Below are 17,031 nucleotides of genomic sequence, written 5' to 3'. Positions count from 1 at the left end.
ACAGAGATTGCAAGCGATATGAAATGTTAATTTTATTATATTATATGACTACAATTTTGTGTACATAATCATGCTTTATTATACATAAAAACTTTTATTTGTGTAACTGAAAGTTATTCATTAATCAGTTACACATTAAAGCAATAAATTAAGTATACAATTGGGAAGATCATTACGATTTTATGCAACTATAAAACGGCTTTTTAATAAATATTTTCTTCTTCGTTTTTCGTTTTTAAATCTCATTTTGCAATTTAACGATGTTGTGAATGTCCCACAATTGTCGCATAGTGGTAAATATTCGTTACCAATGAACTATGATCAAGAAAAAAAAACGATCATTTTAGATCGTAAAAATACACACCCAATAAAATAATACCATTTATGGATGGGTGCAGATATTCGTCCATCAGTTGCATCTGCGCTGCATTCCAGGAAGTCCGAGCCCGTGCACACCGTGCACAGCCTTCCAACATCGGGCGGATTATCATTTATTACGTCCGGGAAGAACTTATCGAACTCGTATTGGCAGCAGGATTAACGATGCCCTGCCAACGAATACTCTGGGCCACCATTATATTCCCTCCCCTCCTTTCTGCTTCCACACCCCATCCCGTTCTTCCATCCCTTTTATGGGGACAAGATGCAAGATTTTCGCATTGTACGGCGATGCACCCGCGAACTTCGTGTTTTGAAGGATTCGCACTCCAATCTAAATTGAATACAAATTACCCGATTTATTGGGGCTTTATCGCATATTTACTGCTGCACCGGAGAAGGTTGCTTCACCGTTGGTGCTCCATTGACCGGGAAGCGTGCCAGGCCCATCATTTGTTTTCCCTTAATGAATGCAAATACCTTGGGCGGGAGCTGTTGGTTTTTTTTCTCTTGCTTCTGTTTCGTTTCTCCGACTGGTGAAACTTTTCTGCACATGCTGCGGGACTTTCGGAGCTAATGGCGAAGGCCAGGTTGATTTCTTTTTTATTTTTTCCCTTTTGCGTGTCTATGACGATGGTTTGTTTGTTTTTGTGTTATGTTTTGCAACAAATTTCCTCAAATCTTGTGATGTTCGGCGTTAGGCGTATTTAATCCGATGATATTAATTTGCTTTTGATGGAGTTTTGGTAGCTTCTGGAATTTATATCAATGTGTTTCGCTTTGTGACTTTGGATACATGGCCACTAGGCTCATTTAAGACAGGCAGGAATACAAATATTAAGTCCAGTGTCAAACAAAAAGATTGATGAATTTTTTTGTCCACATGAAAAAAATATTTGTTTTGCTGGTTAAGGATTTATCCTTATGATTTAATATGTATTGGCCTAAGGAATTGGGCTCCATTTTCTTGGTGTCATCGATTTGCACACAAAACGGATGCAAAGAGAGATTTTGGGTGTTTGCGAAACATGAAGCAAAAAAAAAAATACATAAATAAAAAAAAACACACACACTGGTCAATAAACGGTTAAACATCTCAAGCCCGACCGAAAACTCATCTCCCAAGCTCCGTTATAGGACCACCAATGCCGATTTTTAACAGCGAATTTGCGGTCGTTTCGAAACCGATAAACGATCCGGTTTTGGCGCGAAACCATAAGCCAGAATGATTTGCCGCTGCAAACGATGTTGCCGGGGACGATCGAAAGCCCCGGACAGCAGCATGAATAAGCAACGGTGAGCGCAAAGTAACAACAATAAAAAAACAGACCACTAAAGCCAACAAAATAACACATTACCAACCGCGGCTGCTCATAAAGCTTGATGAACATGTTGATCTTTTTCGTTTATTTTTTTTTTTTGGGTAAAATTTATTGAAATCCATTCGGAAAAGCTCTTCGGCGGTGTCGGCTTGGAAAGGTTTTGGAAATGTCGCCCTGCCGGTCGTCGCCGGTGATCGGTTGGCGAGTGAGAAATCCCATTACGCATTCCGGAGAAGACATTTAGAGAGGTGCTCGTCGTTAATTCTCGTACCGGACGCAGTGGAATCCCTGCACACACACACACGCACACGAGCGAGCATAACAACTGCGCACCACTCCACCGTTGTTCGTAATCTCCGCTGTTACTTCCCTCGGCTATATCAGCTGGCGGGCTGGAAATCCTTCACGCAATCTGTGCTGTGAATAAAAACCACTCGCCAGAAACGCTAATTTCACTTGACATCTGACGGGGCCAAACGGTCGATGGTGTGCTGAAGCTAACGGCGTGGCACAGCAGCGTTTGTTATCTTTCCGCTCTGACGAAACGCTTGTCCCACACTCACACCCATCCCCACCGCTAGCCCATCCGCGGCCGTCAAAGATCACGCGGCTTCGCTGTCAGACTGCGCGACTGCAGTGCCCGGACTGTGGTCTTGGGGCCGGTGATAAGCCGTAGGAGTTTTCGCTCCCTATTCACCATCCGAGGGCACCACAGCACAGTTGTGTGTGCAGCGGGTGTCTCCGGACTGGCTGGCTGGGTTTGTTGGCTGGCCAAGGCATGACGACCACGGCAGTCCCCCATGAACAACCAAACGACAAAACCACCTGCATGCGGCGGTGTGGTAGAGCGAATTATGAATTTATAATTTATACGCTTTTAATGAGGCCGAACCGGTTGGCGATGAGGGTCGGGGAGGAGATGCGGGTTTTGATTTGATGTTTGCTGAACCCGAATTACCGCACACTTGCGTTAAGGGTGGCCTCAACTGCAGCCGCGTACGGATGGTTGAAGCGGTTGTGTGATAAAACCGCTCACCGAGGGTTGCGGATGGAGCAGGTTGTTAAGGCGGGTTTGTCATCATCTTAGAAGGTGTCGTTACATTTTGTTTGAGTTTCGGTGTGCTGGATACTGGATATGGCATTGGTCATGCAATGGCGATGTGGAAATGTTCCAAGCAAGCAATCAAATGTGCATGACAACTCCGCACTACATCCCTCAATCTGTTGATGAGATGGATTAATTTTATGGTTCGAATAAATGAAGCATTTCAACCAAGTGCTATCTTGTTGCACTTCAAGGAGATAAAGCTCGTTACAGTTATGTGATTAAAGATTAGTGCATGTTTATTTTCGTATTAATGTCTAATGCCGTTTCAGTACAGAATTAGTGAGATAAAATAGATAATGAGTTCGATTGAAATATTGTATAGTAAATCGTATACTTTATAAAAAAAAAGAAGAACAAGCATGCTAAGAAATAAAGCATAAATATATGAATATAAAATGTTTAAAAATACAATACTGGCATCGAAATTCGGATAATCATCATACTTAACTTGCGTGCGAAACTGAAATTCAATCACCAAATGTCCAAAGACAAATGGATACCGTGCAGTTCGGTCTTTGCTCATGAGTTATTTTCGTAGCGTAATAATTTATTTTTTCAACAGCAAAACAGAAAAACAACACATTAATTTTGAAATCGATGTTTGCCTGCTAAGAGACCTACGACAACATAGCGAACGTGATACGTGATTGCACTCACTCGCAATTTTTTGTTGTTTTATTACCAACGCAAACTGCACAAAACAAAAGGGTTCAATGATCCTGTTCCAAGTGCAATTCCGCACTGTTGCTGCAACTGTTGCCCAAACATTGTATGCAGCAGCTGTTGATCGACGTTATGTTGCCCACGGATGGTGATGGTGCGGAAGGCGCTCGGGCAGCATTTTGCCTCATCAGCATCAACGCTCTGGCCTCCTCCCACCGAAGGGACAGAGATTTATTTATCTGGTGTTGCAATTTGCTGGCATACCATTTTGGCAGCAGCACGCGCGTCAGCCTGCAGTTAAGCAGCTTTCGGGGGAGATGAAGATGTGGGAAGCGATGCATAATAAGTCACGAAACTAATTTCCACTATCCGGCACTGCACGTTTACCCGCTGTGCTGCTGTTTGCTGTTTGTCCAGGCCGGTCTTTTGTTTCATTTTTACTTGCTCTCTACTAGCGGTCATCATCGGTTGAGGGAATTTTGCACTGCAATGATCACTGCTTTTATGTTCCGATGTTATCCAAATCCAGATCGCTACTCTTGTGGCCAGCGTGAGCAATGTGTGACTGTTTTTTTTTCTCTCATTCCATTTTTTTTGTCGCCTGATAGAGCGAAAGTGTTGGTTCAGCTGTTTTAGTCTTTATTCCGGCTCAACGTGTCTTTGCCAGACAAAACCCACATACGAATGCTCTATCAGGTCCGGTGAGCCGGCCAGAGAGAATGATAAATTTTGGCACATAAATTAAAGAACAAATTTCGGTTCAGGTGCTGTTCTTGAGGCCACTCACACATACACACACACACACTCAAGCACGTTTTCCAGGAGCGATGACATTTTCTTCGCCCTCGTTCGAGATCCTGTTGCTATGGGCCGGGGTCAGCGAGTGTTGTGTTGCCGGTTGTGGCCGGTTATTACCGGTCCCAGCTACAGGTCGGAACAGTAAAGATACTTTAATAGAATCGAATAAAAACATCAGTCAGAAGAAGCGTTCGGTTTTGGTTTGCGGTTGTGGAGGCTGTGGAATGGAATTTCGTTCTCGAGAAGGAAAACTCGCCACGGCGCGCCACCAGAGAAATGAGACTATTCCGCTTTCGGCAGATTGTTCACGACATCTTTCAACCCGATTAGTGTGCGTTAGGTGACGAAGTGAAGGGGTGATAAGGGGGGGATGATGAGAAGGGAGTTTGAATGGCGATGTCGAGTGATAATATTTTATCGTTAACGAGCTTCCCGAGCACTCCGAAATGATACCGATGTGCCGATGATGAAGAAAACAAACCAACGCGCGCGTTTGCCATACGACATAGGAATGAGCTTTGGGGCGAACCTACACTGAAAAAAAGGCGACAACATCACCCCGAAACCACATTCCGATACTCTGGGACGTGTTCCTTTTTCTTCGATCCAGTTCGGCGGTGGTGTTGTCCGATCTTCAACACTACAAGCTAGATGATTTAAAGATGGCTACTAGTGTGGCCATCCGGGAGCGAGGTATGCGTGCGCGCGCGCCCGTTCGCTAACCCGGTGTGCGGGCGTGTTCGCGCGTGCCAGATGCAATATTTTAATAAATGGACGGTGCCGGTGAAAATTATTGCAAATCTGACAAACAAATCAGTCCCCGGGCGTGGACACGCGGGATGTTGTCGTCTATCGTTTGCACGTGGCAATACGCAATACGTACCCAGGAGGACGTGTAAGATTTATCACCATGGAAACAATTTCTTCGTGCGCAACTGTTCCTCTTCCGGCACCGATCAAGTTCCCCTCCCCGTGATCCACCAGGTTTGGGTGGGTATTTTATGATTATGTTTTAACTTCTACACTGTTTTTGAATTAATTTTTTCCCCCCCACCCGTGCGTTGCGTGCCTTCTGTCCCCGTTCTCCCAAACGGGAAAAAGGGTAAGGGGGAGAAGATAATTCGCACAAATAGCTTGCCAAATGGCATGCAAACTTGCCTGGTGTCGAGTCTTCGGATGGTTAATTTATGATAAACATCTCCATAAAAACGATAAAAAATCAAATATTTCCTCTCTCCACACACACACGGATGGAATGTGCGGTACATCTCTACATTTCTGAACGATCTTCAGATCTTTGGAGTCCTCTTATAGTCGGGATGACTTGTTATCAGTGTGATCCCAACAACATGGTTTCCAGTGGGGGTGGTTTTTTTTACATTAATCGGATTTGATGACCTTTTAACCTGGCAGAAGTCACAAGTGGCAGTAAGGATCATCACCTCTCGATAGTGCACTGGCAGAAGATCAAATTGCGGCATTCTACACCAGATGAAGAAGTCACGTCAAGTGTCTCCTGGCAGTAAACTTCTGTCACCTAGGTACGGGTTTGATTGACAGCCTATAATAACATTACCATATTATAAGCGATTATAGCGCCGTGAAATGTGTTGCTTGTTACTTAACTACTTTATTTCGTTGTCGTCGTTAATTTCCGTAAGCAAGCTTATCAAAATTGATCTTTTAAGTAGATTGAAGAATTTATCATTCTCTTTTTGTTTTCTTTTTTGCTTGAAGAAATTTTTTTTTGTTTCGAATTGCTTTAATGATACCATCCCCGTTTTTTTTTCTTTTCGCCAAAGTATGCAAAGCCTGCGTGCGGTTCCCGTGTGCGGCGGACAGAAAGGAATTGTTTTGCGGCTCTCGAACATCGCAGTTTAGTTTTATTTCCGTGCCTTTAAATTCCAGCCTAAACCAATACTCCCACCCAGCCCCAATGCCTCGTGCGGTGGTGTTTTTTTTTTGTTTTGTTTGTTTGGGGGGATTTATTTCGTTATTTTTAATATTTAATCGGAATATCAAATCAATGGCCTTTCGATGGGGTCTTCGGGAGTTTCTTCAGGTTGTGGAGAAGGGGGTTTTAGGAAGGAGATTGTTTGCATATAGTCTCCGACAAGGACCCCACCATCCGACCCGGTTGCGCCGTGTGCGGTCGTGGAAAGATCCTCCAGACAGACCGCCAGCACCGAGAAGAAAGATGGCCCAATCAAAGGCGCAACGAAAGATGCTGGGGACCGCGGTTTTGGAGGGAGGTTTTTGCCGGGCCGGAATCCCGCGAGGGTGTTATTACATTTTGTTTTATTTGTTACCACCTTCTGCCCGTCGCTTGTATTCCTCTCAGCTCGCTAAGTAGATTAGTCGGTTTGGCTGACAATGAAGGGTAAGAAGTGGTGAGAAGTGGTTAATGTGTAGAGAACACAAATAGAGTCGTCATCTGAAGGCCGTTGAGTGGAGTGGACCGAAGAAGAGAATTATATAGGATTTTAATAATTTTATTTGCACTTCAACCATTGTCGAACCCTTTTGCAATTATATTCTAATTTAATTAAATTATTGAACTTTTTTTTTTAAATTAACCATAATATAATGTTGCAGAACATTAAACATCTGTGATTATTCAACTAAAGAGCCCTGCTTGTTTTAATAACATCAGATGATAGTTTAAGAATTCGTTTCGGGCCAGGAACACTTTGTGGATCAGTTATGGTCAATTATCGTATTCTATGACGATGGCCATATGAAAATAATGTCCTAGCGTTTTGTAATAATCCAAAAAACGTTTTGGGTCATTTTTGGAAAGACTACAAAGATCCATGATGCCATTTGGATTAAGATTTCGTACCCCAGCGGGATGTAATGGGTTAATATGTTTTAAATGTGCGTTCCAATGTCTGAAAAGCACTCTTCTCGTGTGCTTCGACTCCAAACGATCTTATCACCGGCTATTGTAAAAGGTTCGAATCGTTTCAATCACACACGTTCCACCCCGTTTTGGACCAGCTCGGACCCAAGCTGACTTTGTGGAACATGTGCTCATCGCCATCAAGCCGATTGATACAATCGTACAAAGAGAAAGAGAGAGAGAGAGAGAGAGAGAGAGAGAAAGGGGGCGAAAACAAACCTAAAAGCTTGTACATTCTGTACCAAACCCTATCGTTGGATTATCGTTAGGCCGATCACCACTCGCCACCGGTGGTGGTCATTCGCCGTTGTCCCGGAATCTTCCGTTCTGAAAACATCCGTCCATTGTGAATCACCGGTTGCCTCCCTGTGCAATGCGCTCGGCATTCACCAACTCGGTCGTCTCGGTCTCGGCCCAAACGCTGTTGTAGGGCCGCCAATGTTTGCCGTGAACGTGAAACATGCAATTAAGATATAAAGTAAAAATCTGTTCCTTTCCCAAACCATTAAGGGGTTCCCCTTGGGTGGTGGAATGCTGCGCCAACCACCACCAAAGGACGGGGAAAAAGGGCACGGCAATAGAGCCACCTTCACCATCCCACCAGAATCGGAAGGAGATCCAGCAAACGGTGCGGAAGGAAAACGTTGTAGCGCACAATAAAATAAAAGAGTCCACCCCGAGAGAGAAGAAGGGAGAGAAAATAAGAAAAACAAATGGTTTTTGAAAAACAAAAAAAACAGACATGTATGGCAACTAACCGTTCTCTTTCCACTGTTTGGTGTGTGATTTTGTTCCTGCCTGCCGTGTGCTCTTTGTTTGTTTCTGTTTGACCACATACAAACAGCAAAGCAAAGAAACGGTGTCCGTTCCGGTGGTGATGGTCGACACTGGACACGGACAGGACCGTTTTGCCCCGGCAAGCTCCCCGGGCCGTGTCGAACGAAACTGGCTGACAGGTTCCGGGCCCTGTTCGGTGGTAGGTTTTTCGAAGTTCTGCGCTCCCTTTTAATGGCGCTGCGTGTTCCCATGAGCGTGTTTCTACCGGCACGGTAGAATGGACAACCGGGGGAAAAAAGGGACAGAACAAAATCCGCAGTGCTCGCTGCCGGTGGTCCGCTGATGCGTTACTCACGACATCGTCCTGCTCCTCGCTGGCTTGCGCACCATCCCCGGCCCGGACGGTTCGACAGGTTGGTTTTGCGAGTTGCTGTACGGTGCTTAAGCCTGATGACTGCTGGTTGGACTTGTGGAATGGGCGGGTGGGGTAATGTGTCAGTGAAATGCCTCACAATGTCCATTCGATGCTCTACCATTCATTCTCGACGATGGGCCGAATTGCCTTCTTGCTTTTTTTTGTCTCTATTGTTTTAAGCAGTCGATAAAATACCCGAAAAAAAAGGTTATCCTCTCAGGAATTCCCGGCGCGACACAGGACACGAAGCCGGTGGATGGATAAAGAGGGGATGAAATTTAAGAAAATATACAGCTGGCCGCACATGGAACATATCGTAAAGTACGGTGCAGAAAGCTGGTGGGGTAGGTAGGTGGTTTGCCACACGCGTTGGATATTCGTTGTGCGTTTTTTTTTTGCGCAAATTCAATTCAGATTGAGAAATTCACTGTTCCAGCGCTTCCCGGTAGATACTGGAGGTATCTCCTGCAGTCTATCTGTGTATCCGTGATCCTCAGCTTTTCATGAGATCTCGCTCCAATAACAAAACCTTCGCGCTGCTGTAGGTAGACGACGTAACGTCCTCCAGATATGCGAAGCTCGTTTCCTTCAAGAGATAGCGATAGTGTGTACCTTTGAACCTATTCAGCGGAAAGGTTCTGCCCTGTCCGCACGATCTTCATCTTGGAAAACTGCAGAACTCACCTCAGCCTCAGACCTTAATCTGCTAAGTCAGCAGTGAGTCTGCTACCGGGCTTGAAAGTTCCGAGTGTGCCAGACGGCGATCCTTGGTCGGCAACATTGTATCACACGTTAACAGTGGGGGACTGCAAATGTCGTGATCTTGTGCGACATAATCCCATACCAAAACGGAACCCGGCCGGTGGACATTTTTAAGAAGACAAGACTTAGGAGGACCAGTTTCGGCTCGTTTGGAAGTTGCTTTGGCCAGAGCACATTCTTTTCGCGGTTGCTTTCTCCCGAATGTTTTTACTGTGGCCCCGTGTGCGCCGCAACGCTACATTGCAAGACGCGTACGGCTCAGTTGTGTAGGCCGACAGTTATGGTACACCCGATCACTTCCTGCTCGAGACAAAATGTCAACTCCCGCTTCACGTGTGTGTGTGTGTGTGTGTGTGTGTGTGTGTGTGTGTGTGTGTGAATCAAAATTCCACCGGAGTTCGCCTCCATTACCTTGACCAAATCTGTCAACGCGACCAACAGGAGGCCACATGCACAAGCCGTAAGCGCACACGAATGCGCCACCGGCGTCGATTATAAAATCGATTTAAATTAGATGAAGATTGATTAACTCTCCGTGCTCTTCGCGGGTACGGGCGTAGCGGGCCCCGTACCGTGTTTGTGCGCTTGCGCTGGTTAACGCCTACGCGATCCTTTAGACGAGCGGGCCCGGCGCGAAACTTGTAGCAAGCGGCGCGGTGCGGTGAGATGTTTAGCATATTTTCTGATTCAATTCCGTGTGACATTGAACTTGTCAATGGTGCTGGCCGGGTTTTCGGAGCAGGCGCTGGCCAAGCTGGGAGCGTCTTTCCTTCCCTTTCTGGTGACCTTTCTGGTGGTGTCACACGCACGCATACAAGGTCCGGCTTTGCTGTAGGTTCGTCCCGTTTCCTTGGTTTTTTTGTCTCGTTTACAACTCCTCGCGCGGGGTTGACAAAAAAAAAAACTGCGCAAGAGGAATCGTGTTTCATGTGTTATGTTCCGTTTTTTTCGTCGCTGCTAACCCCGCTATTTCTTCGATCTGTTTCGCAGGCTGTCGGTTGAACGGGCAGAAAGTGTTCGGCGAGGCAACGCTCAGCGAGGATCCGTGCGTGAAGTGCACGTGCACGGGTCACAAGCTTACCTGCACGAAACGCTCCTGTCCGGTGTTGCAGTGTCCGCTGACGAAGCAGATTAGAACGCCGGGCGAATGTTGCCCGCGCTGTATCGAACGGCGGGAGGAGATTCATCGTGGCTCACCGATGTGCATCATTGGCAAGGCGGTCCACTTCCCGGGCAAACCGTACCATGGCGACCAGTGTTCGAACTGCACCTGCCAGAATGGGACGTCCGTGTGCGAGAAGAGCACCTGCCCGATACTGGAGTGTGCGCTGGAAGATCAGCAACGCGAACCGGGCGAATGCTGCCCGTCGTGTCCGATGCCGGCTGAGTTCCGGAGCACTTGTACCGCTGAGGGAAAGGTTTATCAGGTAAGGGGTCAACACACACATATGACAAGATTTTTTATTTTACATCACTGAGTTGTTGAACTCATGCTGTAAGAGCCATAATAATTATTGGTGACACTGGAGTTGTAGTTCTTTCGTTTATACTAAGTACAGCTTAAAGTGCTAACAGATGGCGCTAGTGTCCTACTGGTTTAGTTTTGACAACATATTTAGGTGATGGTTGTCACTTTAAAATGAATCTCTATTAATTTGGCTTTCTCTTTCTCTCTCCTTCTCTCTCAAACCTTTAGAACAACGAAACCTGGAGCCAGAACGCATGCACTTCCTGCGAATGCCGGGCCGGTGAGGTTCGCTGTGCGAAAATCCAATGTCCGAAGAAGAAGTGTGGCCCGAACGAAACGCTGCTCACCGTGTCGGGTGAATGTTGTCCCCGGTGTGTCGAAAGCCCGGCCGTCTGTACCGTGTTCGGTGACCCGCATTACAAAACGTTCGACGGTAACTTCTACAGCTTCCAGGGTTCGTGCAAGTACCAGCTGACGGCAGACTGCGTCGGCCACACGTTCTCGATCCGCGTCACGAACGATGCACGGCTCACGAAGTACTCTTCCTGGACGAAGACGGTCACGCTGAAGCTGGAGGGTGTGAAGGTAAACCTGGGCCACCGGATGCGCGTGAAGGTGAACGGGACGCGGGTCGAGCCACCGTACCGGTTAAACCAAACGCTACACATCTATCGGAGCGGCGACGGTACGGAGGTGATCGTGGAGACGGCACTCGGTGTGAAGCTGTCCTGGGATGGGCTGAACTTCATCCAGGTGCAGGTACCGACCGCGTACAAGGGCAAGCTGTGTGGGCTGTGCGGCAACTACAACAGCATCTTCCGGGACGATCTGTTCACGCGCGGTGGATTGAACATGACGCACAATGTGTGGCGCTTTGCGCGGTCGTGGGCGGTCGGTGGTCCTAAGGCGTGTACGCGCCAGAACAAGAAGGAACTGGCCGCACGCCATCCGCAGTGCAAGTCGAAGAAGTTCGTCCCGCTCTGCAAAGCGCTCCGCACGCCGGAAGTGTTCGGTCGGTGTAACTCACTGCTCAACCCGGACAATTACTTCGCGTCGTGTAAGTTTGACATGTGCGAGTGTCCCCATCGGCAGTGCTACTGCGACAGCATGGCGGCGTACGCACACGAGTGCGTCCGCCAGGGCGTACAGCTGCCGGACTGGCGCTCGCTGACCGGATGCAGTCGTAACGCGTCCGGAATGCTACCGAACGCGAGAGGATCCGCCGTACACGAACCGAACGCTATCGTTGCCGGTACAACGCAGCACAACAACATTCGTCGACATCCGAAGCGGTTACGACGACCGAAGCTGATCGAGCCCCAGGATCAGGAACTGGATCTGCTACCGCTAATGGTGCACGATCGGAATCATCACAAGCTACTACACCATCCACTCTATCGGAAGCAGCAACAACAGCAGCAGCAGCAGCAGCAGCAACAACAGCAAGAGCAAAACAACATCCCTTTACGGTCGTTCAGTGGTAACCGTCGGACACCACCGCCACTTCAGCGTTAACTTCTTCATCCTTCTACATCCCGTTTTTCACGTCACATCGCTTTAGCGGCACTGGTTTACCGGAAGCGAAGTGGCGACCCACTCAACTCAACTCGCCAATGTATGCGGCTGACCTCCTTCCTTTCCTTCCCATGCCCTTCTAACGACTCTGTTGTTTTCTTTCAAAGAAACATACTCTCGCTTGTTGTATTGCGTTTAAGGTGTAGTTAAGCTCTAGTTAGGTTGCGGACGGAATCGCGTCCGTTCTGTTAGCAAGGACACGTCCCCAGTAAGAAAGCCATTACGTTGTACATATTAGTTACCGCAGGTTGGGAAGTGTGTATGTATGTATGTATGTATGTGTGTGTGTGTGTGTGGGTGGGGCTTCTCTTCTTTTCTCCCTCTTCTCCTCAGCCACCTCGTCACGGGTGCATTTCCACAGCAAGGATTTGGCACGGGAGGAGTTGATGAATCTGCAAAACAAAATGAATAATCTCACAACGGATGCAAGGCGGCGACACGCATGCAACGCGCGTATATGCGAAAATGGGAGTAAAACTCTCGTCGGCATAGTATGACTGGAATGGAGAAACCATACTTACAAGTCCCACCCTGAAGTGTGTGCATGTGGGAAGGGGTGCAACAGGAAAGGACGGGAAGAGGGGAATGCAATTGTTTTAAATTTCCGGCTGATTTTACGAGTTCAATCTTATTACTAGCGCCTGTTAATGTGTTAGTCTAGGGTAAGGCAAGACGTAGACAGAACAGTGTTTTATGTTAGTAAGTACATACTGGTAGGATCTTTTGAGAAGCGATGCTCGTTTGCCTTGCGCGCGATCGATCGTTTGACACACAGTTCACTCCCATACAGCTCCTCCTTCTGCTCTTACGCTCGACGGTTTCTTATCTATTTCTCTACACCGGTTACACTTAAGGTTAGCATTTTATGTTATTTTTTTTAAATAATCCCCTTTCGAATCGCGTTAGTTTAGTAATGTTATTACTTTAGTACGTAATGTTTAACCATCGTTAGGAAGGCTTAGGTTCATTTTATGAGCGTTTGTGTCGGTTTTTCAGAGGTCTGCTCTGGGTGTTGTCATTGCACAACGGTCCTACTATTACCGAACCTATGAGTACTTCTATTTGTGACATTCATCAGTATTTATTTTCCTTCTTAATCGTTTGACGGACAGGTTCATCCTTTCTTCAGCAATGCTTCGTATAGTCCGAGATGTACACAACATCTGAGGTGATTTTACCCTTCTTTTTTGCGTTCTTATCATGTGCTTGTATAAGTGAGCGCGTCCTAAAAACAAATCTCAACATTCCATAATTTTGCAAATTCCGCACATCTATACCCTTTGCTCGATCGCCAACACCATTTTATCAATCTATTTCAACGTTCCGTTTCATACTCACACTGATTCTCCGTAGGAATGCTTATCCTCCTCGTATTTACTATACAACAATTCGGTAACAGCTCGCACATCGAAGAATAGCTGATGGAAGGACGAACGTAAGGAGTAGTTAAGATACAACGATAAACTAAACATAAAGAAATAAACATAAAAGGCCACACAAACAACAAACAAAACAACTCTCCAGTGAAATAAGCGGTATACTAAACTGTATGCTTTAGGTAGGGAATAAGTGAAATGTTAAACAGCAACAGAATATGAGAAAAGAAAAGGAGAGGATTAAAAATGGAGAGCAAGAAAGTGCGAAAGAGAATGAGATATAATGCAACAAAAACGGAAGTGAAAACGGAGGTATAACGTGTGTGTGTGTGTTTACTTAATATGGAAGGAGCATTAGTGTAGGAAAGGAAAAATAGAAGAAAAACAACAACAAAAAGAAGCATGTTAAACAAATAAAGCAGCAGCGCAAAATGTGATCTCGTGAGTGAATTAGTTAAATGAAATTGAACAAAACAAAAAAAAAAAAGCGTTGCGCAAACGAATGGTAACAAAGGTGAACGAATCGAATCGAACTATGAAAGGAGCAAACGGGCTGATAAAGTGAGCAATTAAGGATGATAAAAACGATTTCTGACAGTTACTCAAGAAAAAGAAACAAACAAACGAAAGGAAACAGGAACAAGGTGAGCAAGATGAAAAAGTTCTTTTTACACGGATGGTTTGTTTTAATGTATCTCTAATGGTTCCTACACACATACCAACGTACACAAACATAGAGAAAGTGAGGCACGTGGTTAGGGGCCCGTCGGAAGCATTCATAACGTACGAAAGCACATACATACACATACAAACAATTACGAAAACTTGGAACAAATAGCATTAAGCAGTGGAGGCGAAACGGTTTTGTCCAAGCAAGGAACAAATAATGGGCGTACATTATATAAAGTAAACGTAAAGTAAATCTAATTTATTGTGCAAAACCTCGAAGTTCATGAAGCTCTAAATTAATTAAAACAATGTTTACACATTACAGCGAATGCGTGCGTACGATCCTGTACTTGTGTATGTGTGTGTGTGTGTGTTTGTGCACACGTACACATTACTGCAAATACCCAAACCGTTGATCCGGTGAATATTTTATATTTTTATTTACCTTTCTTTTATTTTGCCGAACCGGGAACGATGCCAAGCGGTACGTTCGCTTCAGAAGGGAAGCAGCAGACTCCTTTCATACCATGAAGAGATCGTGTGTTGTGAGTGAAAATGACCAACAGTAATAAAATACATTGTATGTGAAAGATGAAAAATGCAGTTGAGTTATTATTGTCTGTAGCATAATGATATTGTGCGGTGGACGAGTACAGTGGTACCGCGACATACGAGTGTCCTAAGAGTGTTTTGAGATACCGAACGCTTCGGACGAATTTTGCTGAAGGTTTCTTCCATTTCAGGCTAGGTCTGTGTGCTTGTTTTACTCGCTGAAAGACAATTACCCTGTTTTCAAAGGAGAAAAAAATCATTTTTTTTTAATTCATATTTAAAATGATATAATTCAATTACGTGCTAAATATAATTATGAAATTATGGAAACACTTAATGAAAACATGGAAGCTTAGCTATTCGTGACTAATTACTCAATTAAAAACCAGTGGATTGTAAATTAAAACCGGTGTATACTTACTCCAATAATGAGAGAGCTGTGGCGTGTTTGTCATCAATGCGAAATGCTCGAATATGGCAGCGCCATCTATATGTCGACTTTGTCGTTTGTACCGTGGATGGTATGCAATGCGCAAAACAAATTTCCCGTTGCTTTTGCCCGAAAATGTATGCAATCTGTGAGACAAGCAATGGCATTTGATCTGACGGTTTCACACAGCGACAGGACAATAATTGAGAGCATAAGAAATACTGATCAGGATATATTTCGGCAAAAGGGGACCATCGGAACCAGCTAGATGCCAACCAGTTGTTTCTCACCAAATAACACTCAAACAAAACACACGTGCCATTGTTCAATCGTTTACTGATATGTTTTATTTTTCATCTCCATTTCCCGTTTTGCATTCCATGTTGCGATTGTATTCATTCATTCTGTTCCGATTTTTATTTTCTGACCATTCAACACCACCACCAGTGTTTTAGCATGTTAGTTTAGTTTTTTTTACATAACTACGAAGACGAGATATGAGATATGTATGCGATTTTTTGTTTGTTTGTTTTGGTATGGTTTTTTGTTTGTAGAATTTTAGGCTTTCTTTTTCCTATTGTTTTACAGAACGAGTTTTCACTGCTTTGCAGTTGGTTCCGTTACTGTATGCGTTTTTCCTTTTGCACAGCAGCACGAACATGATCTGAAGATGGAAGAAATGAATGATGCGCGGTATATTTTACAACTTGCCGTTTTCGTAAACGAACATCTTCCTGCTGTTGCGTGCTGTACATGGCTTATTGTATGCCCCCTTTTGGTAAGTGATTTCGTCGTAGATCGGTTTTGGTTGTTATTAACAGCGAGTAATAGCGAAAACGACAAATCAAAACACGAGCCCGTTGGCTGATAGGTCGGGATAGTTTTTTTTTCTAAACTGTTTTGTTCATACATCCTTTTGATTCACGACAACGAGTAGTAAAGAGACAAAGAAGTAGCATAAGTTAGCAGTCCGAAGTCGGTTTTTGTAGTTTGGTTCTGTTCGGTAGTGTCTGGTTTGGGTTCGTTTTTTCCATTTCATGTTTGATTTATGTTTTGATGTGAGTGTTTACAACGTTCGCGTTTCTTAAAATCTTTCACATTAAAGCAACATTTGTTACATATCTGAACGGAAACAACAATGGTAAATAGTTTGGGAAAAGCGGGAAACGCCCTTACGTAGTAGAAACACGCATTTAGATTCAAGTCATTTGAACAGAGCCTTTTGTAAATAAGTAGCTACGAATAAAACTCTACCAGCAACAGAATCAAGCAAACAGGTAGATAGACACATTTTACATCTAAAATTAAAACAACTCGCCGTTTACTGGTAGTTGTGATGATTGTAACAAGTGATTGAACATGTGCGTCGTTGCCATCGTTACCACCGTGAGGTAGGAGCTGCTGATGAGACAAGCACACGACAACGAAAAACGATTAAACTCTGTAAAGAAACGCTTCAAACGACTGGTCGGGTTTCGATCAAGTACAGCTTTCCATTTAACGCTTTTGGGGCTTTATCTGTGGTTTTTGCTTTAGTAATAAATTATTTTACACACTACTATTTACCGAATCGGTTCATCTTTACGTTCCGCAACAGGTTTTTAATTCTTTCTATACAAACGCAACCAGAATTGCTAACAAAGTTCCCTTCTTGCTTGAACTTTCCGTTCTAACCATTCTAAAACACCGTGCCAAGTTTTAAGGTAAGTATCAAACCGAAATTGGTTCATTTAATAAACAACACCACATGCCGTGTCGTCACACTGCTGTAAACTGTGTGTTTCATAACGTCTGCGATTAGGTTCGAAATTTATATTTTTTGTTGTAGTTAATAAT

The 17,031-nt window shown here is 44.8% G+C and overlaps 1 protein-coding gene across 1 annotated transcript in view; it reads left to right on the top strand.

The window, feature by feature from the left end:
- Positions 1 to 12,108, top strand: part of LOC128712158 (BMP-binding endothelial regulator protein) — a 41,423-nt gene extending 29,315 nt beyond the window's left edge. The window contains exons 5-6 of the mRNA XM_053807052.1: positions 10,116 to 10,552; positions 10,822 to 12,108. Coding sequence (XP_053663027.1) covers positions 10,116 to 10,552; positions 10,822 to 12,108 — 1,724 coding nt within the window. The remainder of the gene's footprint in view (positions 1 to 10,115; positions 10,553 to 10,821) is intronic.
- Positions 12,109 to 17,031: the final 4,923 nt, after the last annotated feature.

This window comes from Anopheles marshallii, chromosome 3, assembly GCF_943734725.1.
Source record: "Anopheles marshallii chromosome 3, idAnoMarsDA_429_01, whole genome shotgun sequence".
Taxonomy (NCBI): Eukaryota; Metazoa; Arthropoda; class Insecta; order Diptera; family Culicidae; genus Anopheles; species Anopheles marshallii.
This window is presented reverse-complemented; position numbering and strand designations above follow the sequence as displayed.